A 27,528-nucleotide genomic window follows, 5' to 3' on the forward strand; every position below is an offset into this window, starting at 1 on the left:
TTGATCCCTCAATCAATCTCTAAAGTATTAAGACTTTTAGGGGTCGTGACACAATCACCTTTCTGTGTAAAACTGCATTTTTTCACATTTTATGGGCAATAACTTTAGGACATAGTGTTTGTCAAATTACTTTAATCAATTAATTATGTTTTAAATTAGTTAAGTATAATAGTTTTCTGTTGATTGACTGGAGCAAATAAGCGAATAATCGCTTCGGGACTAAACATGTTTACTTGAGAGTAAGTAGGTCTACAGCTTATGCATGTCAACAGTGAGGTTAACTGCGGTCATGTAGGCTAGTACAGTGGGAAAACAACACTGAACACAATTCAGAAAAAAAGTATAAAGATGACAAACTGATGTACTAATAATCTCCAACTGGAAAATCACCACAACAACAGCTTAAGTCAGTCAAGGACAGGACGGTGTTATAAGTCTGTCGATACTGCCCCATGTCAGTGAGGTCATACATGCCCAGACATGTCTCTCTGAAATGAGGTCATCTCTATTATTGAAAGGTAATCTTTCTCCACACAGTCTGCGGTCACCGTGAGCGAATCAATGTGCAGCACTCAAGGAGTAATATCACTGTTTACCTAGCATGGTAGCCCGCAGAGGTCAACTGCTGCTAATTTGTAACTCGTGTGAAATGGGTGGATGACCTATACGGCCAAAAAACTGGAGTGATGTGGTTATGAACGGGCTAGCTCTGAGAGGCATGTGCGTGTTTGTGTTTAACACTGAGTGATGATGAACCTGCCAAGAGGAGGTGTTGAAAACTGTGGCCTACACATCCCCTCAGAGTAAACTACACTTCCATGAACTGGAGAAGAAGTAAAAAAAAAACCTAGTTAAAGCCAAGGGAACTCATTCGAGAGTAGTCAAATGCACATTTAATAGCTCCATACTCAGGCCAACAGGCAGTACAATAATGAACAAAACACTGAGTCAAACAATGTGTAAGCTGTTGGAAAACACTGGATACCAGCTGCTAGTACTTTTGCCGTGATGTACGTTAATATTTATTTCCCAATCAGAAATGGGAGTGGTGTGAGTCCGACCAGCAGTTTCATAATACTTTGTAGCATTTCATTACCTTTAATTGCCCAATAACATTCAAGCTTGTGTCAGCTAATGGTGAAGTGAACCAGAAAGACCTCTCAATGAATCACTTGGCAATGGGGGCTTTTGTTCTTGTTGAATATATTGGTAGTGGTGGTGCACTGGAACCTTGGGGGCAGCGATGGAGAGAATCGTTTGTTTTACGCCCCATTTCCAGAGGCCCCAGTGATCCAAGCTGGCACACTGAATACCCAATAATTAATTCTGCCCCCCCACCCCCTAACCACCATTTGATTTAACCTCACAGTCGATACTGGAGGGAATCCACAAACGACTAATGAGTGACAAACAACAATGTGACAATGACAAGGCGATCCCCATGGAGGAGGAGGCGGCTTTACAGTCAAGTAAATAAAGATAAGCTGTAGTATCATAGTGATTCCTCACTCACTGATGATGGAGAGCTCATTTCATTTTTGTTTACAGAGGGCGAAACATGAGCTCGAGCACCAGCGCTATTCATCACCCTCGGCTGGGTTCTGCATTTGTCATCTCTCTCCCTCCGAGCAGCTCACTTCCCCACTTCCCAGATATTTGTTTTTGTAAAACAAAAGCCGCTACGATTTGAAGTCCAGTTTAAACAAGAGCAAAGGTTGTATTCTCCCCCAGTGCCTAAATTGGGACCTTGAGAATTGAAAGTAAAAATAAAATAAAATAAAACTTTTGTGATAATGTGCCAGAAAAAGTAGCAAAGTCAGGGTGACAACATCTAACAGATTAGTAAAATAGCTTTATTTAGATAATAGTGTGCAATATAATAGTGCATGTTAGCCCAACAAAACATAGAGTATAATAGGCCACTAACATTAATTTCTTTATGTTACATTTCAACATCTACATTGTGCACTTCCAGTTTGGCTGCAAATTGTCTTGTCCACTTTCAGAATTTGACAGTGTAACACTAGCGTTGACTCTTGAGCACACAGCATTGCATTTCCCTTCTAACTGTCAGTCAGCAGCTGGTTACAGGCACATTCATGTCAACTTGAGGTATCTTATCTATGCCAATCATGTACTGACAGATGCACAGTGCAGCAGCTCCACGGTGTTAATCTACAACTTGTCTCCTGTAGTGTAATAGCTTTCGGTCTAGTTTGTTTTACACAATGTGGGGGCAACAGATGGCTGGGTGTTTCCCATGTACAATGAGCTGTGTCAGCTACAGGATATTCAGTATTTTGTGTGTGTGTGTGTGTGTGTGTGTGTGTGTTTTAAGTTTGTACTACTTTGTGACGCTTGAATTACATCAAGTCAGTACACCCTTCCTCTACCCATCTAAAGTGTGGTATTTTAGGCACTAGCTTGTATCACCACACAGATAAGTGGAGAGTTTTGCAATGCTTTGTGCTGCTCAATGCCTTTGACTGAGGATCATGTCCACAGCCCGGGCCAGGTCATCCACGGTGCCGTCGGCCGTCACCGTTGAGTGCCTTTCGTCGCAGGGCCTGAGGGCGGAAAAAGCAAACACACACACACACACACACACACACACACACACACACACACACACACACACACACACACACACACACACACACACACACACACACACACACACACACACACACACACACACACACACACACACACACACACACACACACACACACACACACACACACACACACACACACACACACACACACACACACACACACACACACACACACACACACACGCTTAAGGACACAAAGTAAAAGGAACAAAACAGGAAAAAACAGCCACCAGACAGGGGTCAGTAAACAAGAAGGACTAGCAGTTTGATGCTCAGCAGATAGCAGGAAAGGCACAGAACGTATTGCTCCGCAGACAGTCTTGCTTAAGCTTTAGGGGGAAGGTTTTTTGTAATAAACAACTTCTTTGTCCTCTTTGAATGATTAGAAGAGCTCACTAATGACCAACATACGAGATATCGAGAATTTGCATTGAATAGTTGTTGCGCTGCTGTGCTTTTCACATATTCATATATCTAACCATATGCCAATAGCCGCTGCAGGGTGGTGCATGTTTCCGTCTCCATCACAAGCTGTCACACATTGTTCCAGACTTTTCTAATTTATCCAAAGGCAAATAAAACAGATCTGACAATGCTAACTGTGGACTTTGTTGAAAACCGCCAACACCAAAACACCCTATTTATCAAAGCAAAACCAAGAAAAGACAAACGACTATGCAAGATACTATTAATCTATAATATAAGGTTGATAGAAAAAAGACAAGAAGGATGTGCCGCCAAACTGAACGGTCGGCCTGAATCTAAGATAGTGAACTTTAGAAAACATTTTACCGTCTAGACATCAAAATGTTAGCATTGTCAGTGTGCGCATGCTAGTGTGTTGATGCTATCATTTAACTGGGGAGGTGTAGACACGCAACTGATGATGGGGAGCCAGCTGACATTGCTAAACTTTAAATGGTTCACAACAAACCATCATATATTCTATTATTACCTATATGTAATGGGTATGGGTTATAGGATTGATTTATGCGTTTGCATGCAGTATGATATTTACAGATAACGTGCACAGTTTATCAAGTATAATAGGTTAGATTGTGAACATTATATCCTTGGTAAACTCAATAAAGACAAATGTCACGGGGCCAACAACTTCAGAAACCACTGACCATGGCTGTCATCATAACTTTATCTCAACCCGGTTTCCCTAAATAGTGGAAAATCTTTAGGAGGCATAGGGCAGCTTTGCCTATCTCCCCTCCTGCTGCTGCTATTGCATGCCATTGTTTGGCTGGAGCCCCATTGAAGGATGCAGATATGGCTGTTTAATCAGCTGGTAGGGGAAATGTGATCCATTTGGCGTGGCACCAGGCCCCGGTCGGCATGCAGGACCCCATTTTTCACATCAAAAGACTGCGACGCCCCCCTTCATTCATCAATCAGGCCTGCCCTGGACTCCTGCTCATTTATGAAGTGGTGCCTATAGATTCCCCAATCCACTCCCCCCCTCCCCTCTCTCAGGCATGCCTTGACCAGGCCTCTGTGTGTGTGTGTGCTGCCTCTGTTCCCCCCAGTCACGGGGTTGGAGCTCCAGATGGGGAGGCTTTGTCTGGGCCCTGGGTGTGCGGCATACACACACCCCCATTAATCCTGCCCTTCGAGAAGCTCGCAGAGGACCATTGCAAATATTTGTGAGCCGCCCAAGTGTGTAGAGTCAGAAAGAAGAAGAGGCCGGTGGTGGTGGTTGGGTGGTGTGAATGTGTGTGTGTGTGTGTGTGTATTGAATACTGAAGCTGCGGTGAATACGGTGAAAAGCGGTGCCATGTGTTTACGCATGTCTGTCAGCCACTAGCGCTTGGGTTACGTGAGCTGGTTTCGCTAATGGTCCGGGTGTTATGTCTCCTGTGCTGGATTACTCCCACACCCTTTTCTGCCCCAGGACTGATTGAGTTCACACACGCACTAACACTAACAGAAACGCGCACACACACACACACACACACACACACACACACACACACGGTCGGACGGACACACAAGCAAAGTTAGTCACATGCGTCTTAAGTTTCAAGCACTGGAGAGCAAGACAGCAATTGACCACACCGTCTCTCTACAACATGATGCTCCTTTGAATCTCCCATGGCGTCCACCTTTTTCAGATATGCATGCATGCATGTGTGCGTATTCATTTTGCCGCTTTCCTCGCATTGCCATGAATAATGAAGGAGTATCCAGGTCAATGTGACCATGCAAAATTCAGCACAACGCAAGCTTGTGTTACCGATGAGGTAATTCTGTGGCTCTCTGTCTGCGTGTCCTTCACGTCAACGCAATATCAATAGACGTGAAGAGATAGGTTCGGTTCCATGAGGCAGACGGACATTGCATAGCCATTGCACATACGGACGAGGTCAGCTATATGAGGTAGGAGGGTGGGATGATGCCAACGATTTTACTTCAACACAGCTGACACCATGCTGAAAAACTTTAACCAGTAAGTCAGTGAATGATGAGGAGGTCTGGTTGTGTGGCCAAAGAACTAACTATAGATGCTACATTTCGGATGGATTTAAGTAGAAGTGGTGAAACCATTTGTTGATGATAAGATTTTGCTATTTGACAGAAATGAATCGACGATGATTTGTATCGATCATGTATTAATCCTTCAAGTTATTTGTTAGCGATAATACCAATCAACTGCTGGTTGTAGTATCTCAAATTGTTGTCAAGAGTGTTTAATAACATTGAAAACTGAATATCTTTGGGTTTTTGGCAGCTGGTTGGACAAAAACAATCTAAAGATGTCAAATTGAGATCTGCAGGAACTGGCAATGGGCTTTTAAGCGAGTGTCTAAATCACTGCTTGAGCGCTGAAACTAAAACCAAAGCCTCCTTTTCTCTGAGCTTATCACATCAGTCAACAAGTGATCGGAATCCTTATTCCAATGCGCATACATACTGTACACACCTCTAATACCCTGCAACAGCTATATGACATGACAGTCGATTGGACAGTCGTGCAAGCTGGAACACGAGAATATGGGTATCGGGTAAATGCTGCTCAGGCAATATAAGATTATAGCAGTTTAAAGTGTCATATGAATAGAAATATATAACATGATACTTGGCTCTATAAATGATGTTTTACAAGGACAGGCTAGGCCTCCGTGAAACGAAAGTAGATACGAATGACTCATGCAGTGACTGTGCTGGTGTGTGAAAGTCAGCTGAGTGTCAAAGGCAGACAGAATTGAGGAATGATACAGAAATAAAAGGAAGGGGGGGGGGGGGACTGTTAAGGTGGCTGACCGTGGGGCGAAAGGCACAACAACCTCCCTCATAGGTTAATGCTTACCAATCTAGCACGTACCCAAAGACACATGTTTGCACAGAAAGGAAGCAAAACTGTGGCATACACCCAATTTCGCTTTACACTTCTCTCTTTACCTTTGCTGAGTACACGTTTGGCTCGGAACAGTGCAGATAAAGCAGATAAGGCCTACATGACAGGGGCAAAGATGAAGAGCTCAAACCTCAAAACATACAGAGCAATGTTTTGGTCCAAAGAGATTTAGATTTCAACACTCAAAAATATCTCGACTTTGAAATAACTTTGACTGTTGTTGACATTGTGTAGATCATGTATTAGACATGGACACAACCCTGTTAACACTGAAAATAATGAAACTGTTAAGTCATTTAGGATTACGGACATTTTTTTTTGTAAGATATTTTTTGGCATTTTCAAGCTTTACTGACAGTGTGAAGAGACAGAGGTGAAATCGGGCAGAGAGGGGAGTGACATGCAGGGAACGACCCGGACGGGAATCGAACCTGGGTCTGCTGCAGGGGGGGACGCCCTACCTACTGAGCTAAGGGCGCCCCTCGGATTACGAACATTGTTACAAAAATGTTTCCTATTCGTCTGCAGTAGGCAGTAGTTAGTAGGGCTGCAACTAACGATTATTTTGATAATCGATTAATCTGTCGATTATTTTCTCGATTAAACGATTAGTGTTTTTGTCCGTAAAATGTCAGAAAATGGTGAAAATTTTTGATACATTTTCCAAAGCCCATGTTGACGTCCTCAAATGTATTGTTATGTCCAAAACACACAGATATTTCAGTTTACTGTCATAATAGAGTTAAAGAAACCAGAAAATATTCACATTTGAGAAGCTGAAATCAGAGAATTTGGATTTTTTTTATTAAAAAATTACTCTAAACGATTATCAAAATAGTTGGCGATTATTTTAATAATCGATTAATAATCGATTTGTCGATTAATCGTTGCAGCTCTAGTAGTTAGCAATGAAAGATTAGAGCTGTGTGGTTTAGAAGTATATAAGAGGCAGGTAATTACCCCAACTGGCAGGTGCACCGGTAAAAATGAAAGCAAAAGTCTACGGCTACAATGACAAACCCTTAAAAAAAAAAAAAAGAGGAACAAGGATAACAAGAGGAAACCACGTACGCTTCAGGGACATGACGCTGACAACATTTTATTTGAAATCCTTTTAAGTTCTCATGATGTTATTTCCTGTTATGTGCAAAGTCCTCTGGCTGCCCCTAATAAATAAAACACTGCAACACCCTAAGTATTTTGGAATGCGTGTGCCGTCACCTGTGAGGAATCGCGTTTATGAGAGCTACGGCAATGCGCAGAGGAAAAAACAGTCAGTCGAGCCAGCGAGAGACGGAAAAACACTCAAGCCGGTGTCTCATTGTGTGGAAGTGCATTTTTCATACCAGAGACAGGTGAAGGCAGCGTCAGCCAAACACACCCACCTCTTCTACAAGCACTCACACACTACAGCAGATTATACAACCGTAACCTCGAGGAGAGCACGGCCATAACTATAGCCTTTATGTTTCAGCCAAGCCTTGTGGGTGACATAAGATACTAACACAAGACAAAGCTTTCTTCTCCTCCTCAACCCTGGGGGGGGGGGGGGGTGGTATAGGGTGTTTGAGGTGTGTAAACTGCGTGTGTGTTTGGTGACGTTGCATCAGTCTTGGCCTTGAGGGTGAGAATGTGATCACACAGTTTGACTGGCCTAGGTTATAAATAAAAGGTCATGGGAGAGATGGATGGCGTATCACGATCCTCGAAAAAGAGTGGAGGAGAGAAAGAAAAAGAAAGAGGCGACGGCTGCTGCCATTTGAGACGTCCCAGCCTGGTTTAATCATCATTCACTTTGAGCTTCACTCTCTTCATTTTCTTTCTTTCTTCCTCGCTTTTACCTGATAGGCTGTGACCTCTTCTGAAAAACAGCCCAACTGAACTGTGTGTGTGTGTGTGTGTGTGTGTGTGTGTGTGTGTGTGTGGGGGGGGGGGGGGGGGGGGGAGGGGAACCACCACCAGGTTACGTGCATATTATGGCAACAGAAACGACAGATGCTAAGCTGGATCTCTCAAATCCTCCGCTGAGTTTCCGTGGGCCATGCAGCAGCCGTTATCACTTCACTGTACAAAAAGGGCTGTATATTGTTGAGTCACGATCAGCAAACAGCTGCGCAGCGCTTTTTCACACATTACACTGATTAACGGTTCTTTCCGATCGAGCAGGGCCACAAAGGGGATTCCCTGGTCGCAGAGCACGAAGAGCCACTTGATTTTTTTGGTTTTGTTTTCTCACACCGTGTAGTTCTGTGAAACCCTCTGTGAGCGTGTGAGTACAGAGAGAGAGAGAGCATCCTGGGCTCCTGCGCTTCCCAACCGCAAGCACATCTGAGGCCAAACAAACAGGACATAAACCAAATACTTTTAATTTTCTGACAGAGAGGACAATGGGATGCTCGTTTTATCTCCTAAACTGCAAATATGTTATACATTATAGCACATCATTTCCAAAAGTTGTTTATATCTTGGAAATCTGCCATTGATTTGATATTTCCAAAATTGAAAATCGAGTACTAGATGAACTATCCTCTTGACCAGCGGTTCCCAACCCGTTTTGTCAGACAGACCCCCTACGCTCTGCTGAAAGGATTAGGAACTGCATGTTATTTCACGCTATTTATTGTGGATATTGTTTAAGTACTGAAACTGTGTATCTTTATTCAAGGATTTTCCAACCCTTTCTCCATAGCTTTAAGCCGACTATTTTGATTTCTCTGCTAACTTGCTAACAAGTTATTATGCACTCTCTATTGCAACATGTGGCTTTAGTGTGCTATGTTTTTCCATGTACCCACTCCTTAAAAGCAGAAATACCCCCCGGGGTACAGTTGAGAATCACTGCTCTCGAAGTGTAATCCGTCACAGAGAACATCAAGTCTGTATTATTGTTTTGTCAGGGGTCCATTATTGTTGTGGTAATGCAGTCCAGCAAAGACAGATTTTAAAAAGGTCTGCACTGCATTACCTTATTGTAACCATAGTAGGTTCTGAGTTTGAGAAAATAAATACAGGTTTAACTGAGACAAAACAAGCCTTCATGAGTGTGTTCATAAATAGTATGAGAATAGAAATAGAAACCAGCGGGTGCCCGGAAGGTAGAAAATATACATTAAACATTCGAAAGTGTAATGATTTGCAAAATGGCTGGTTTTGTTGAGTTCATGTTATATCACGGGTGTGGTCCTTTAAGGAATAACTTCACACTAGATCTTATATTGAGGAAAAGTACTACTGCGCTGATCTCTATGCATTGAAAGTCAGTTAAACATTTATACCACACCCGACATGACAGCTTGGTATGGTTAGGTGTGGTGTGCTTGGCGTTGTGACCACACCCAATGCCGGTGATGTATATCAAAGGGTGTGGAAAGGGTGAACTAGCTGGCAGTTTTTTGCAGTTTTACTTTGAAGTCTATTGCAAAAGATAACCAAACACATTTTAACTCTGCTAATCTTTGGTGGTCACCGTGCTTCCTCTGCGGTGCTACATTATTACCCACAGATTACAATAGGCAAACCTTAAAGGGGAACTCCATCAATTGTACACATCAAAGTCTGCTTAGTGGTCTAGGATAGTACTGCAACCTTACATAGTGGACCTATGCAGCCTACTCCATGGTTGCGTTCCGAATCGCATACTTTCTACTATATAGTATGTAGAAAAAAGATTTAGGATGTCCCGATTCTTGTGGCCAGATTTAGGATGGTTAGAAGTACCCGGATGTCCTACTTCATGCGGGCAAGATTGTTAGTGTTGAAAAGTGCATCCTATTTGGGCGATTCTGACCCACAATCCAGTGCGCACGGGAAGTGACGTAACATCGACGAAGCCTCCATATGAAAACAAACGGGGATGCGACGGATATAAAAGCAAGAGGCAAGATCAAGGCGCAATGTTATGATGAAATAAGAGAGAAAAGTATGTCCCAATAGTATGCCTACTGCATCCTAACTAGATTCTTTTTATCGTCGGATGTAGTATGTAGAATAGAAAAAAGAAACGCAACCCATGTCTTTGCTTCAGGTTAGCTGCTTGAGGCTACATTAGCTGCTACTAGCATTACACACCTAAATCTCCAACCGAACCATCAGTGGTCACATCATGTTGCACCGTGGGTAATGCAGGCGAAGAAGAATTCACAGAATAAAAAAAGACAATATATATCTGGTGCTGCATGGATTCTGACTGAGTGCAATGCTTAATCAGGGGACAACTCTTTTGAGGTTATAACCCTGGGCTAAAGTTATTGCAACAGTCTTTATGAGTCCTGTAAATCAATGGAAAACAAATCTAAAGTTAATAATAAACTATTAAAAAGTCATCACAGAGCTTTAAACAGTTCCACATGACACAAATATTTCTTGTTTATTTGACCAAAGTACTACAAAAGTAAACCCCCCTTCATCATTTCACAGCTGCCCTGTCAGTGTTGTGCTCAATATGCAGAGCTTCGTGTGACCCAGATCCAACCACACTCTTTTCATCAGCGATGTGTTGTTATTATTAGCAGTGCTGCTGATGCCTTGCAGAGCCTTGGTTTGTATGTATGTGTGTGTGTGTGTGTGTGTGTTCATCTCACTGTGTGGGAGTTTCTTTGGTAAGCGGCGAGGGACTGCTGAGTCACCTGCTTCTGCTGCAGAAAATGCAAGCACACATGTTACAAGCACACAAAACGCATTCACACACAAAACCATTAGGAGGACAGAAGAAGAAAATGAGCTCCAGCAGACACCAGGCAAGGGCCCAAGTCCCCCCCAGCCAAGCAGCCTCTCTATTGGTAATTGCAAGAGGGATTGGATCCCCCATTGAAACGACTAAGGGGCTTGTGTTCATGTATTTAAGAGCCAGTGCTATGTTTCAGCCTGCCATCTGTGGACTCTAGCTCTCGGATTCTCTCCTATATTCTCACTCCTTTTCTGTCTTTCTTTCTTTCTCTCTCTCTCTCTCACACTCAGGGGTGGAAAAGTACCGCAGAGGGCCTCAGAGGCCTAGGCCCGGGCCGGCTCCTTTGTCTCGCCGTGGGAGTCTGGTCTCACCGTGAAAAAAAAAAGGACCTCCGGTTAATTATTAATATCTCTTTGACTTATAAACGCACGGCAGGCTTTAGAGGAGGGCTGCGGGGCGGAGGAAGCTGTCACTGCGGGGTGGTGAGCGATTGGTAGGCCACGCTCCGGCACCCAGCGGAGTCTCAATCGAGGGCCCTTTCAACCTCCACTGTGCAGCTACTGAACACACAGCACATCTATAGAATCTGGACTCAATCTGTGGGGCTCCTGCTAACATTTTGATCTCAATGTTTATAGCTGGTCCAAACAGGAGGTTTTCCAAACACTGCTTAAAAAAAGGTGCTAGTACGAGGAACTTTTAAATATTTCTGAAACTCTCATTATTCAGATCATGAATTACATGTAACTAGAGCTGCAACGATTAATCGAAGAATCGATTATTAATCGATTATTAAAGTAATCGACAACTATTTTGATAATCGATTAATCGTTTTGAGTAATTTTTTAATAAAAAATTTCGAAATTCTCAGATTTCAGCTTCTTAAATGTGAATATTTTCTGGTCTCTTTAATCCTATTATGACAGTAAACTGAAATATCTGTGTGTTTTGGACATAATACATTTGAGGACGTCAACATGGGCTTTGGAAAATGTATCAACATTTTTCACCAATTTCTGACATTTTACAGACCAAAACACTAATCGATCAATCGAGAAAATAATCGACAGATTAATCGATTATCAAAATAATCGTTAGTTGCAGCCCTACATGTAACAGCAAAAAAGACTGTCGGTGCAAAGAATGCTATTTTTATATCGTTTTTCTTAATGCCTTTGTCATGGGTACACTCACCCAGGAACTATAGCTGACGTAGTAAAAACAGAAACACTACCGCATATGTCCAAAGGAGGTGCAAGAATGAACACAAACGGAAAGTTCCTCGGAGCACCTTTAAGTGAGAAAAAGATGCTTGTGATTCAGGTGTCGGATGAGTCTCCCTTTACCCTTTCTACTCTCTCCGTTGTACTTAGTTGGGCTTTATCGCTCAGTAAAGGTGATCAAGGTGACCTATAATGACTTCTTACCTGTGACAAGGGACAAGGCACAAGTTAAAAGGACTACTCCGCTAAAAAAACACCATTATTGTTTTACTCAGCTGGTCCATTCGTATTGTAGGTATATTCCAAATAGAGTATAATTATATTATATTATTAAAAATATTTCTGTATATTATTAGCTGTTGGTCTTTGCATGCAAGTTTCCCAACATTCAGTGCAAACAATAAACCTCAACTGCTAACCCTGCTAGCGACAAACCAATTGGCTGCGAACACATTGTACTTTGGCTGAATATAGCCAAGTGTATCTACATTTGGCTTAATATGGCTAAATATGGTTGTTTTTAGGCATTAGAATTATGAGTTTGAAAAAACAGATTTTGGTTAAAAATATAAGTTTTCTTATATTCGAAAAACCCAAGTCAATTACTACTTCAGTGAGCAAGCAGGCAAGCCTACAGGCAGTGAGGCTCAGATAGCCCACGTGTTTCTGAGCCATGTTTTCAGTTGGTTTTGGATATCATTTTAAAAGCATAGAAATGGGAATGTTTGGAACAGAGAGACAAAGGGGAAAGGCACCGAGCAGCGTTGGGTCTCAAGCCAACAACCGAGTGCTGGCCTGATGAGGAAAGCGCTCCCAGAATTGATTGTGTTTACATTCCCCACAAAGCTGCCGATTCCAACCCATGGGACTGGGATGAGACCGTAGCTTGGACTCTTAAGTTAATTAGCGGGACTGTATGGAATTGTGGTGTATGTACGCCATCCTTAAAAACGCAAAACGTATGTCATCCAGCCAATATGAACAGTACATGGGGGGGAAAAATGTAGGAAAACATACTTTTCGTTTTTTTTGTTTAAATCAGTCATGTGCACTTGAAAAGTCCATTCATTTGTGAACATTTTTAATCGCCGCCAATCCTGAGGCTCGGCCAAAAGGTGTTGAAAAAAAAACCCACCCAACCTCTTTGCGAGAATGGATAAGGTAATATGTGTATTATCGATTTGTAACTGTCATCAAAAATTCAATTTAAGTTGTATTTGTATTTTCTTTGACAAGCATAATGGGGATTCATTTCATTTTTATTGACAATTTCATAATTTGATCTATAATTGAAGGCAAAAATTATATTTAAATAGTTAAATAAAAGAGGTCACATGGAAACCTCAATACGTCTATTGATGACTCATTGACGTATAAATAACATCTTGATTTTCTGTTACTACTGTGTGTGTTTATTTTTATAGTTTTCACGGTGGAATTGAAGGAAAAGTCTTCAATAAAACCAGAGGCCACTTGTGTCTGTGTGTGCTTGAGAGGGAGTTACACTGCTATAATGTAAAATGTTATTTTTTGACATTATATGATCACTTAACGTACATTGTCAAATAAAGTATTGTAAAACTAAATTAAAAAAAATGGAAACCTTGGGAACAGCAACAAACCAAAACGCTGTTGACTCAATCTGCCACAGAACAAACAAAAGCCCAGCGGGTCACAATGCTCTTGATTTCAGTTCCTCTGATGATCCGGTGGGACCTGGACACAAAAGAGGGCCCCATGCCGATTCCAATTCAGCTCAAAGGCCATACTGTGCACATAGGAGGATTCACTGGATTGGGGTTGGAGGGGGCTCTGTGGCGTCGACGCACAGGCATACAGACTTCAATGGCAAGTTCAGAAATAACTAGCTTTCGAGATGACAAGCCTTTAAGCTCACAGCCCACAGCCCTCGTCGGGAGTACAGTGAAATGAGATAACTTCACTTCCTCCTCACATACACACAGGACTCAACTCATGTGCTAACAGAGGTTAACAGGACAGGGCGTGGGACTGTGCTGTTACACGACACACTGTAAAAATGCCTGCACTCTAGTCTGCAGCCCAAAAAACATTTAGCAAAAGGTCAAGACAGTGCAAAGGACTGCAGAGATAAGTGCAACTCAAGCATAACTTGCACAGACATGACCGCGCATAAAACACAGTTCTGCCAAGATTTTGCCCCAAGGAGACAATTAATAGTGTCATCACAGGTGAAAAGAAATTTCGTAAATCATGTGGATGACACATACAAACAAGGACTTGAAATACAGCAAGTCACATGCATCCATGCAGACGATCCCTCCCTGTCTGACGGGCGCGTGCACACACACACACACACACACACACACACACACACACACACACACACACACACACACACACACACACACACACACACACACACACACACACACACACACACACACACACACACACACACACACACACACACACACACACACACACACACACACACACACACGTTTACATTATCGTAGCCATCGAGGCTATAGGACACCAGTGGAAGACTGAAAGATAAGCTGGGGTCTGAAATACAGTATGTGCCGCAGTCAGAGCAATCCCAGGGGCAGCGCTCAGTTTATAAAGAGGAGATTAAGCTGCAACCACAGCCACGCACAGTCGCCCTGTCAAGGTTCAGTGTCACAGATCTGCCAAAGGACAAAAGCCCATCCATAAACCTAACACTGCTGCGCTGTGTTCAGACCCCAGATCAGATAGGCTGTTTATGTCAGAGGAGGAGAGCATCCCCACCCCCCTTTCTGCAGACACACGCAAATGTTCACGCTTCTCCCACAAAGCCTCTCACTCAATCAACTGTTTTCGACATTTATATTTATTCAGGGTGGAGAATAGTGAACTGTCTTTTGCGTAAGCGCCCTGTGTGTACACACAACAATAGAAAACAGGGGGGTTTTACATGTTGCAAAAAGAGTTGGTTACAAACCAGTTAAAAACAGACATCGGACCGGCAGTGAATAATCAATTGTCAAAAACATGTTTTAAAAGATTTTAACATGGGAGTAAAAACCTCCAGTTAAAAAAGCTTACGTTCAGATATTGTGTCATAGTTTGACATCCTGTACTTTATAAGATACAGGATGTTAAAACAACAGTGTAAAGTACATCTCCCTGGAATGGTGCAGCATACTAATGATTTATGTGGAGTTTTATGAAGCGTATATATGCCAGAGCTTTCGGGCGCTTGAGAAGTGACACTACAGTACAATGAAAACTAAAGATGTATTGCACAAATCTTGACCGCTATATATTACATTAAGCTGATATCAAAGGCCTTTTCCCCGGTGAGAGCTGCACCTCGCACTTAACACACTGTGTTTGCTTAAGCTGATGGGGGGCCATTTGCTTCCCTAAAGAGTAGTCCTGTAGCATTCTCTTCGCTGCACTGATAACGGCTTTATTTGCACGACTTCATTACGGTGGCCCCGTGGAAATCAGCTCTGGATATATCCGCGCTAATCACAGGGTTATGTGGCCCATTCTGCTGCAAAAACACTGGCGACTGATTTCTCTAGACCTGACCTTAACCTTGATCGATGGGGGACAATTTTACAGTTCATCGGTGCCCCTGGATGTTAAGAAGGAAGTCTGCCTGGAGTTGTTAAAAGCTCCCAGAGCCTCCTATCCCAGGCGTGAACTTTAACTATAAAGACGACTTAAAGCTACAGTGTGTAACTTCTGTTCCCCCCATGAGGAAACCTCAGTGATTAGAACAACACTGTCGGCATATGAGGTAAGCCTTCTGTGATTGCGCATGGATTCTATACCTTCTGTTTTTAAGTCCAGGTTTTTTCCTAGCAAAAGAATCAACAACTGAAACATTTAATTAATCAACTTTGTGTCAACTCGTTTGACGATGGCTTACATGTAACCATTTATATGGTTCATATACTGTATATGAAAAGGTTACACACTATAGCTTTAAAAGGGGTCACATTAGAGGACTTCACTATATGGCATCAAACCACATCCTTTTGACTCTCATTCCACATCTGTCTCAGACCCACTGACTTCCAAAGACTCTGATTACAGGAGAAGCAGTTACAGTGATACCAGGGAATATTTGCATACAGACCATCTGCTGAGGACTGGGTGTCCTAACTGATGTTATTCATTGCACAGTACTGCATGTGTGTGCATGGGTGCGTGTGTGTTTTTTTGCATAAGCATAACAGCTTCATTGATAAGGTGTGCACTAACCCCACTAGTTTATACTGCATGTTGCACAGTTCACAGCAGTCATGAAATGAAAAAAAATGACCACCTCAATACAAAAATACACATGATGGTGACACCTTGTGGCTGTAATGCCAATTATAATAGAGAACATTTTCTATTACTAATAGGGAATGCTACTGAACAGCATTAAACTCCACTCGCTGCACGGGGAAAAAATACTGAAGGAAGACTAATCTGCATGGTAATCACATGGCTACAAGACCCCCCACCCCTCTCCCCAAGGCTCGTTTCCTGTTGCGTCCCTCAATGACGGCCGCAGACGGAAAGGGCACGAACCAGGGTGCGGTTAACGGCAAACTGTTTCATACTTTCTATCATCAGGGACTTTGTTTCTCTCCGGGGAGGTTTTAATCTGGCTCGGGCCTTCTTGGAAAAACTTGTTTCCCAACACTCACATTAGCAGTGAAGCGTTGACCACAGGGAGAGGTTCACAATGTAAACCATGTTGAAGATGGTTGCTGCTGTGTGAAAATGTTTTGCTGTGTGCGCTCTCTGCCAGATTCCAACGGGAAATCGAGTGCGGGATTCCTCTAACTCACTGGCCCTCGTTCAGAAAAACACCTATCAATACTGTGTGCCCGCATCTGACACGTCACTACACTGTTGCAATAGTGAGGGTGTGTGTTTAAAATCAAAAGCCTGAAATCCAACTTGTTTGATCTATCCAAAGGTACACAGACAGCATGCAGAGACAGAAAAAGGTTTAGAAATGAATTGTGTCGGGTTGACAGAGGCAATTAAACTGGTTTACAAACAGCGAATGGAGGAGCAGCGTGGTGTGTGAACCTGCTTTCATGTAGCCTCAAAGCTATCCCCAAGTTCTGTGCCGATCGCAGTTCCTTGAAGATAAGAGAACAGATGAACAGAAACAAGGAACACGGGACCAAGTCAAAGCCGCAGACCACGTGGGGGAAAGTAATTTAAAAAGACAACATACAAGAGTGAGCCACAGGACAGAAAAAAAACAAGGGGCAGCGTACTCATAAATCGGACTGTTCTGCAAGTATCATAACAGCTTGGCCATTTATATGGAGAAGTACAGCGGTGCAGCGGGCTGGGTATAGCATTGCATGTCATCTGATATACTGGTGCCAAGTCGAGAGCTGTTCTAGTTTTTTCTGTACTGCTAGAAAAGAAAGAAAGATTTTTTTTTTATATTGCACTGTTTTGGTTGAGTCTCAGTGCTCACATTAACCTTATTTCTTCTACCCACAGCAGCAAGCTAAACTCACTGTAACCCGCCCCAGTACCAAATGGCAGACAGTGTGACAAGCTGGTGTTCATACAATTAAGCAGCTAAAGAGACAGATGTTTTCCAGCTACAATGTAAATTTGAGGATTGGACTTCCATTAGGCCAGAAACAGGACTCGGGAAGTGAAAGCTAATGTTGCTCTGATCTGACTGCTGCATGTGGAATTAGGCAACTGTTTGCTAACAATTTCAACAGGTCAATTTTATTAGGGTGATTTGTCTGTGTTGTTGTTACAGCTAATTGCACTGCCCACTAATTGCACTGCCTGAGAATAAATAAATAAAGCTTTAATATGGAATATTTCACATTACATTACAATTTTTAACAAAATCATCTTAACCTCTCATATGGATGTGGATGGATGGAAGTGTTACATTTCATTGTGAAGCCACAAGGAGTCCAAAAGCTCGACAATATAAAGTCATGTGGAAACTTGATTTGCAGTTTTAATGCTATGACTAACATTAAACACATATCAGCTGAATGGCTGGGCGCTGGTCGGATTACAGCGCAGTTTTGGCAAGATTGTTTCTCCGCACATCTCAGCACTACCAGTCTAATTTCCACCCACTGTTTTTGGGTGTAGGCCCCCTTCTTTTCAAACCTGTTCTACATTAAGGAGCAAAGGGTTCTCTGGCTCCCCTGAGGGAAGTGCGCCGACTTTCACTCATTATCAAAGAACAAGGGGAAAGGTTGACTGCTAGCAGAACACTCCCCTATTACAATTACAGTTCCTCCTATATTACGCCTATAGTCTCTCAGCAGCCATTACCGGTAGGCACTGTAACATCAGTTTGCTTGGCCCCTATGCTCTTGAATTTCTACAGCAGGAGCCATCACAAGTGCATAACAAGGACATTCATGTAACTGTGCATCATATGAAAAAGTGCAGTGTGAAAGCCTCTTACCGATCACGATTAGGATTACATGAATCTACTTAAACCTGACATTAAAAAGTATTGCACTAGTTTTCTGACAGAATTGAGACAACAGGTTGATGGGTTCACATCATCCGTTTTAACTGGAGAGGACAGTAAAACAGAAGACAGTAAAAATCTTTCCTTAAGTCTCTGCATTTGGCAGATTTATATTAGGCTTGAACCATTTCTGTATTTTTCAGTCCTTGCTGAGTAACAGCGTGTCGAGTCAGAAGCTTTGTTCAAATAAGCTGATATGATTACATTTGTCTGTGATTTGTATCTTTTTCCCCCTTGCCTTCCTGTCTGGTCACAGGGGCCTGGGGTATTTTGAAGCAGGCTTTTCTCCAAGCCTGAGGCCTGCGCAGCATCTGGTTGACTTGGAAACAGCTGTGTTTTCACAGATCCGACTGAGGGGTTTATAGCATGCTCCCAGCGAGCCCCGGGTTCACTGGGCCTGTTTTGGCTGAAAAGTGTACTGTCGCTGTTTATCTTCTTTTTCTCAGGGAATGTGTCCATGAATAGGGTCTGGTTAAGGTATCCAGGATGTTATGGAGGTGCAAATGACAGCTCACTTTAGGGCCATACATTCTAATTGTGATGGACACATTTTGAGGCAAAACACCAAAAACACAAGTGTCTTCTGCATCTCATATAGAAATTATTCCTGGCCCACATGTGTAATCTTGTGCTGCCCTTAAAATATGCTGCACGCATTATGCAACATGTGACTTAAGAGACACAAAAGTCAAAAGCTATTGTTATAACTTCATAACCAGTGAATGTGGCCAGAAGAATGCAGGGTCATTAGACTGTGTGCTGTGGTGAAGGCATCATTCAAGCCTCTTGTTGCGTGTTTGATATATGCACATGTTCCACCGTATGAACGGCGTTCGCCAATCAGTCCATAAATCCTGGCCACCACAGCTGAAACACAACACGTTCACGTAACACAATACTGATTGCACATATGTTCTTCTAGAAGGAAACGGCCCACTTATTTTAACCAGTTGCTCCCTCTACGGCCCCTCCCCCCCTGAAAACTGGATGAGTAGCGATATAAATGAGTGTCAGCAGCACACTGGAGCTAAACTGAGAAGATAGGGGAGTCACATCAATTCAAATGGGAGTCTGCGTTAGAAGAAGCTCTGTGTGTTAACAAAAATGTGCACACTGTTGGCTTCTGAACTTGCATATCGGCACATATGCGTACAGTTCACGCCCACATTCACGTTCATGCCACGACATACATGAAAAATACTAAATTGAATCCATCAAACACACACCCACACACACGTCACACTCACAAACATACACAAAGGAATAGCTCACAGTCTAGTGTGCACCGTCAGAGCACAGGGTTTACAGTGGGTGACTGTGCTTTTAGTACAGGATTAGGAGATGAGTGATGCTCAAGCAGATTACTCATCATCGGTCTCTAGTCGCGACCTGCATGCCAGCCCCACAGCACTGGAGCGGGTCATCAGGCTAATCGGTCAGTGGTTTGTGGCCAAAACAATATGGTGACAGTATCAGGGAAGAGGGGTGGAAAGTAGCAGAATTTTTTTTATTTTGTTGTGTTCTGTTCCGTGATGAATGTATGTTGAGGTACGTGTCCAGTTTTTTTATGCAATAAAATACAATCTTATGCAACTATGTTTTCCTACTGAAATAAATTGAATTATTTCATTTTGTGTAAATATTATGAAATGCAACTCTAGGCTATTAGTTTTGCTGCTAAAAAAATGGCATTGTATTCCTAAATGTGAACTTCTCAACACTGGACATTAACTTGCAATTGAGTACATTCTATATTGTTTTATTCTTATAATTTGACTTCAGAAAATAATCGAAGTACTTGTTTCACTGACGCTTCATAGCATTTGGCGCTTAGTTTAAAATGAGACAAAAAACAACCGTTAAGTGCAAAATAGAAAATGTGCACGGTTTCCTCTTCCATTTCCATAAATATTTCTTAAGCACACACATAAAACATAGGGCTATATGGTAGTTTAACATTCAGGATAAACATTAAAAACACCAGTTACGGTATGACTTTGAACATAGTATGCAGCTTATATGTGATATAATACTTAGTTACAATTGCAGTGTCTCCTCCTACACAAGTCTCTTTTCTCCTTTCTCCAGGCAGTAACTACCACATATATATCATCTAAAATCATCAAACATATGTTTCTGTAATTACACCATGTGCATGGCGCCACCAGATTCGGTATCATAAATCCTCTGTGACTATGACCTTGCGGGCTATACTAGCGTTCAGCATGTGGAGCGAATAAAGCTATTTTTGGTGGATTCTCTATCAAATAAACAACTCTGGAAGCCTGAAGAATGTGGTGATGTGTGTTGCTCACAGGAAAAGCTGCCCGCTATAGAGGAAACTTTGACTCACAATCCCAGGGTGAGGGCGCCCTCTCCTGGCGATAGTCGGATCGATTTTTACTTTAGGATTTTACAATATGGTCTCATAAATGTATAGCAATTGTGAAAAAATATTATAAAAATGCATTGCAATTTTTTTTCTGTTACTTAAAAGGTGCTACGAGGAACTCTCAATATTTCTGAAAAAGTCTCATTTTTGTTCTGATGATCATAGATTAAATGTAACAGCAAACGAGACCATCAGTGCAAAGAATGCTTGTCATGGGTACGCTCTCCCAGGAACTACAGCTGGCGTAGTAAGAACAATACCTCTTTTATCCAAAGGAGGGGGGGGGACAAGAATCAACACAAACTGAAAGTTCCTCTGAGCACCTTTAAGCTGTATTCGGAGGATATTTAAGCAAGATATCACTGGAGTATCCTTGAGCAGGACACCCACTGGCAATAAAGTATAGAAGGATAGTTTGACTTTGACGATGACGTTTAGCCAATAAGGGCTCATCTTGAGGTTTGGTAGATTGTACGTGTCTCGTAAACTACAGTTCACTCCTGAGCAGGCCTGCCCACACAAATGGCTGGGCCCCTGAAAACATCCAGACAATGGGACCCCTTACCCATGCACTCGTATCAATGTGTGTGAGTGCGCTCATCCCTCAATAAACACATACATGTATTTGTAGAGAGAATAACTATCTTATCAACCAGAGACTTGCAGGGAGAGTTGGGGGAGCAAAGGATCATTATTATTTTAAAATAGTAGCACATTTCTGACTAAGCCCAGCATACCTACCAATTTATTTTGATTCCCTTACACTCACACAATTGTTTAACAGATCAACAGATCTCTACACAATAATCAGTTCACACAGAGACATTGTTCTTCTTTAGTATTCACTAAAACAAACAGTTTTTTCACAATTTGCACATTTCTATGCTACTAGCTTCTGGTATAAGATACATTTACACTAATTGACTGCACAAAATTTTGCACTTTTTTGTGTTTCTGCACATGACATTAAATCATTTGAAATCTTTTGGTCGTATTGTTGAAATAAATAACACTTAAAAATCAACATCAACAACAAATTCTTCACACAAAAATAAAAAAGGCGGTTCTCTACATGAATAACCAAACCATACCCTCAAAACTATCAAGTTGGCCTACGTTTAGTTGCAACATTTAGGCTTAGTTCATTCTGCTCTCATCACTGCAAAAGCACTGAAAGTGAAAACATAACTGAAATCATTACAAAAAAGTTCTTAATCATTGAACTCAAATCTGTTCCTTCAACTATTTCTAACTTCTTTGTGCCTTGTATCTTTCTTTGCATTAAGAACTTTTTAGGTCTATTTTAATTTTTAATTTTTAGAAACAATACAGAAAGCAGGACCTTGGTGGTTACGGCAATAATTAAAACAGGATGATGCTGCTCGTCAGCTTCATTGTGGTATGACCCGGCTGGTTGGTCAATTGGCCAGGTTTGTGAAAAACTGGTCAGACCTGGCTGGCCGTGTCAACCTGAAGACTTATGTCAAAGCCTTTAGAAGTTATAGTCCCCAAAGGGAAATTATTTTTCACAAAAATGTACGTTATGGGGAGAGAAAATGTAAATCTGTTTGTAGACTCAGGAAAATTACAGAGTAACTAGCCTGTCCTCTTTATAAGAATGTAGAAGAACTACAAAATGTACCCAACTTGTTTTTTCATGGGGTCCGACACCCAGACACAAGTAGCAGGTACATGTGTTTTCTGTGAGCAGGAACGACTCAGGAAATATAATCCAGCCAAAACTGTTTAATATCAAAACCCAATCTTGTCACCATTTGGAACACAAAGGGTGTATGGGATGGATTATGTTTGAAACAGTTACACTCCGCTGTGCTCAATCTGAAACATTTTGAACATTTCTGCTTTTCTACTGCTTTTGAAATGGCCTTAAGCGGAGCCGCGGCTCTGTATAAACACTCAACTTTGATTAGATATTGACATAAATATCTAAAGATAAAGTTTAGCTTAGTTAGGTTATTGGCTTCCAAAGACCATGGGCCCCCAAGGGGCTAGGCCCTAGAAAGCCTTCCCACTTTCTACACCTTATGGGCGGCCCTGCTCCTGAGAGCACTTATGTATTCAGGGCTTCACTGACCTGTATTTACCAGTCCTGACTTGTACGCCTTTCATCCCACAGTGTTGGGCCCCACCTACATCACTCACCAGATCGTCCCCGATCATCAGCACCTGCAGGAGACGGAGAAAATGAAACTTTAAAAAATATATATATTATTGTTACAAAAAAAAGGGGAAATAAGAACTGAAATATCTGATTAGCTCTAATTTCATAACATGCTTACATCACTCATAAAGCCTCATTATTAAAATTGTCTCAGGTGTGTTCGGCCATAACATTAACAACATGAGGTAAAGGGTTAAAGTTGGGATAGAACGTTCCATCTTTTGGAACCTGCAAGACGACTTGAGACCAGAAGACTGTACGGCTCAATTTGTGCTGCCTTTTCCAATAGTTTACTTTAACTCTATAATTTTGCAGCACCAGTATAATATGTGGTTACATAATTTCAAATTCAATTTGTTATCTCCTCCTGTTGTTCTTGTTTCCTACCTAGGCACCATCAGTACTTGGCAGGATCATTTCAGTATGCCCTCCCTTCTCCTTATGTTTCTATTTAAAAAAAGATAATAACTTCTCAGCTATCCTTCACTGAACAGGTGCTTGTTGTTACGCAAGCACGAGTTTGCACCATTGCCTAATAGAACATGTGATTTATAAAAATAAAAATGGAAAAAGGTTACCAAGTGTCAGACAGAGTAAAGAGAGAGAAAAAAGATACACAACCCACAATAACTGACAGTGGGATATTTGCATTCATTGGCAAGTTATTCAAAATACGGACACTAGAAGAACAAAAGCCGTATCAGAGTTATTAAACAGGGGGAACTAAAAATAGACTGGCAGCTCAGGGACACACACGCAACGGGTTGCAGTGTTCTGGATAAGCTGTAAGACAGGATGCACGGTCAGGGAGCTTAGCGAGGTGAGAGTTGATTACACCTGGAAATTACCCAGGATCAGTTGAGCGTGCCAGGGAAAGTCCTATAGGAATGTGACTTAACTGATTAAAGAAGGTATTCTTCAGTGTTTGGTAACGTAATCATCAAATGAATGATACATGTCTTCAGGAAGGGAGTAGTTGTTTCTTTGTGATTATTCAGTGAGTGACTTAACAAACAATGTCCACTTTGAGAGAAAACCCTTTGCGCCACCACATCTGCATAAACAAGCCTGGGTGAGTAACTGAAGGCTACAGAGAGGGCAGCAGACGTAGCTGTGGTGTGGATACAATATGTCCATGTGTAAATGAAAGAAAATCATTTCAGAGAGATAAGAGCGAGGCTTGCTGTGAAGTTAACCCAGCTTTCTCAGAAAAGGAAACTCTTCGATCAAAAAATAGAAAAAGCTCGGACAGACTGCCGTGATAGAGCAAAGTCTTATCTTATCAACCAGGGACTTGCAGGGACAGTTGGGGGAGCAAGGGTTCATTATTAATTTGAAATAGTAGCACATTTCTGACTTAGCCCAGCATACCTACCAATTTATTTTGATTCCCTTACACTCACACAATTGTTTAACAGATTTCTACAAAATAATCAGTTCAAAACAGAGACATTGTTCTGCTTTAGTATTCACTAAAGCAAACAGTTTTTTCACAATTTGCACGTTTTCTATGCTACTAGTTTCTGGTAAGATACATTTACACTAATTGACTGCACCAAATATTGCACTTTTTTGCATTTCTGCACATTAACTTATATCATTTGAAATCTTTTGGTGGTATTGTTGAAATAAATAACACTTAAAAAACTAAATCAACAACAAATTCTTCAATGCAATCTCATCACTGCAAAAGCACTGAAATCTTTACAAAAAAAGTTTTTAATCTTTGAACTCAAATCTGTTCCTTCAATTATTTCCAACTTCTTTGTGCCTTGTGTCTTTCTTTGCATTAAGAACAATTTTAGGTCTATTTAAATTTTAAATTTTTAGAAACAATACAGAAAGCAGGACCTTGGTGGTTACGGCAATAATTAAAACAGGATGATGCTGCTCGTCAGCTTCATTGTAGTATGACCCGGCTGGTTGGTCAATTGGCCAGGTTTGTGAAAAACTGGTCAGACCTGGCTGGTCGTGTCAACCTGAAGACTTATGTCAAAGCCTTTAGAAGTTATAGTCCCCAAAGGGAAATTATTTTTCACAAAAATGTACGTTATGGGGAGAGAAAATGTAAACCTAATTGTAGACTCAGGAAAATTACAGAGTAACTATGGAATGTAGAAGAACTACAAAATGTACCCAACCTGTTTTTTCATGGGGTCCAAATACTTTTCACAACGACACCCAGACACAAGTACATGTGTTTTCCGTGAGCAAGAACGACTCAGGAAATATAATCCAGCCAAAACTGTTTAATATTAAAACCCAATCTTGTCACCATTTGGCACACAAAGGGTTTATAGGATGGATTATGTTTGAAACAGTTACACTCCGCTGTGCTCAATCTGAAACATTTTGAACATTTCTGCTTTTCTACTGCTTTTTAAATGGCCGTAAGCAGAGCCGCGGCTCTGTGTAAACACCCAAGATATTGACATAAATATCTAAAAATAAAGTTTAGCTTAGTTAGGTTCTTGGCTTCCAAAGACCATGGGCCCCCCTAGTGGCTGGGCCCAAGAAAGCCTTCCCACTTCTACCCCTTATGGGCGGCCCTGGCTAATTGCATCGCTTGAGTCGGATCAGGTCAGTGTGTGATTGCGATTAACAACACAGGGACACAATGCTAATCCTATCCTGGGCACAGTGGGTTACGGCTAGTAAGTAAACACAGGGTCAATAGATATTTATATGCAAATGATATCTGGAAGGATAATCTTGCAATGAAAATAAAAATATATAGTGATACCTCATTTTAAAAAGAATTGGAAACCCTTGAACCAACCAAAATGAAATAAAAGCATTTCATCATTATCATTATTACATTCAACTCGGGAAAAAAATCCTAGATCCACCTTATTGCTGGGTAAGGTCATGCATGTACCTCATGTGACTCAAGCCCCATATCATTGAGAACACTCTGGAAGAAGGTTGGCGATGGTTTTCCAATGACTTCTGCCTTTACATCACAGGCATACTGGAAAAGTTAACAAACATTAGTCCACATGTACAGAAAAGAGTTAGCTGAAACATAAATTCCTAATTAATATAAAATTATGAAGCTACTGTACCTCCAGAGCCTTCATGTAAACCCCGACATCTAGTTTCAAACCGTCTGTCTCCTTGTAGTACCGCCTACGAAGAAGGCAAAACGTCACAGATGCTTTGTTTAGTTCAGTGAAGATTTTTTTTTATTATGTCTTCAGTTGTTCTTATAAGTTGGAAAAAGCAATATTGTACTGTTTTCCTCTCACCCTTGGCCCAGAGAGAACAGCACTGGCTTCTCCAGGCCTATAAGGACCCTGAATGCCTCGTTCAGGTTGTGGTAGGTAAAGTTTTCAGCTGCGTCTCCGATCACCACGCAGTTTGGGTCGGTCTTGTCAACGCTGGCAAACTCCGGGAGAAGACCTACAGGAGGGTAAAGTGTAATATTGTTAGGGGATTTAAAAAGGACATCTGGGGATTTTCCATATTTTCAATAATGTCAACAAATCCCATTGGAATACCAATTATAAAGTATTGGGAGTTGAACTAACACATCATTTGTTTTGGTCTTTTAAAAAGGGATTTGTGAACAATGACATACAAATAAGGATTTTTCAAACATTATCTTTTAAGAGAAGTTATGCGGTATTACATTGGTAATAAACATTTTTATTTATTTTTATATTCAGTAAGTTACACATTTTGCAGCTATTTTGCATGCAGCACTTTGTTTTAAAGGATTTGTAGACATGTTTGAACGGGTTCTTGATCATGAATATTTATCATTTACAGCTATTTACTGTTGGTGCATTCCTGGGACACACTGAAAAAATTGTCATCCAACTGCATATTTTTTAAGATAGGCAGGCGACATCCGAAAAGGATTCAGATAGATGACATTTTATCTCTGGACTCAGAGATAACAAGGGGTAACTAATGTGAAAAGGTCAAAATGCTAAAAGTTTTTATTTCAATTTAAAGCATTACCATCATACACCAGCAGGTGAGGCCGTAAACCCCTCTCTTTGAGGACAACTATGGCTGCAGGGGCAGGAGGAAACACCTCAGACGCGGAGATGTCAAAGCCCAGTCTTTGGAGCTTGGCTACAAACTTCTCTCTTGTGGCCTGGGTCTCATTGGTGCAGAAACGCAGCTTCAGGTCAGATGCCTTCAGCCTTTAAAAGGGTCAAGAGGTCAAATGATCAGATGTATTCGGAGCACACAACAACTCCCACAGTGAATTGATTCAATCACACATGCACACAGACCCATTGTTAGTTTTGCAAGAATACAGTCTATTGTATTTCTATTTAAGTTAGAAGCACGAGTAGCCGAGTGCATGCACCTTGCTCCATGGGCTTTGACAGTCAGGTGTGCAGAACATGAGAGTAGATCAAAACTGATGACTCATTACCATTACTCACTCACTTTTTCACTGCTTCAATCGAACCAGGTATGGCAACCCCGTCGCCCTCTCCGCTTTCATACAAAACGCCACACAGGTCCAATATTACCCCTTTCAAACTCCTAGCACAACCTGGCCACTCCGTGTCAGCCATGACGAGATGGCAGCGTCGAGGCGCATGCGCGTAACCTG

The 27,528-nt window shown here is 41.6% G+C and overlaps 1 protein-coding gene across 1 annotated transcript; it reads right to left on the bottom strand.

Moving 5' to 3' along the window:
* Positions 1–1,923: 1,923 nt before the first annotated feature.
* On the bottom strand, positions 1,924–27,490 carry lhpp (phospholysine phosphohistidine inorganic pyrophosphate phosphatase; the record flags this gene model as incomplete). The annotated part of the gene is made up of 7 exons (XM_080049500.1): positions 1,924–2,567; positions 22,866–22,957; positions 25,831–25,923; positions 26,018–26,081; positions 26,201–26,354; positions 26,919–27,106; positions 27,360–27,490. The coding sequence occupies 7 exons, from the start codon at positions 27,488–27,490 to the stop codon at positions 2,474–2,476; spliced, it is 816 nt and encodes a 271-aa protein (XP_079905626.1). The 3' UTR covers positions 1,924–2,473.
* Between the last annotated feature and the right edge of the window lie 38 nt (positions 27,491–27,528).

Source organism: Ammodytes marinus, assembly GCF_949987685.1.
Source record: "Ammodytes marinus genome assembly, chromosome: 20".
NCBI classification, from domain to species: domain Eukaryota; kingdom Metazoa; phylum Chordata; class Actinopteri; order Uranoscopiformes; family Ammodytidae; genus Ammodytes; species Ammodytes marinus.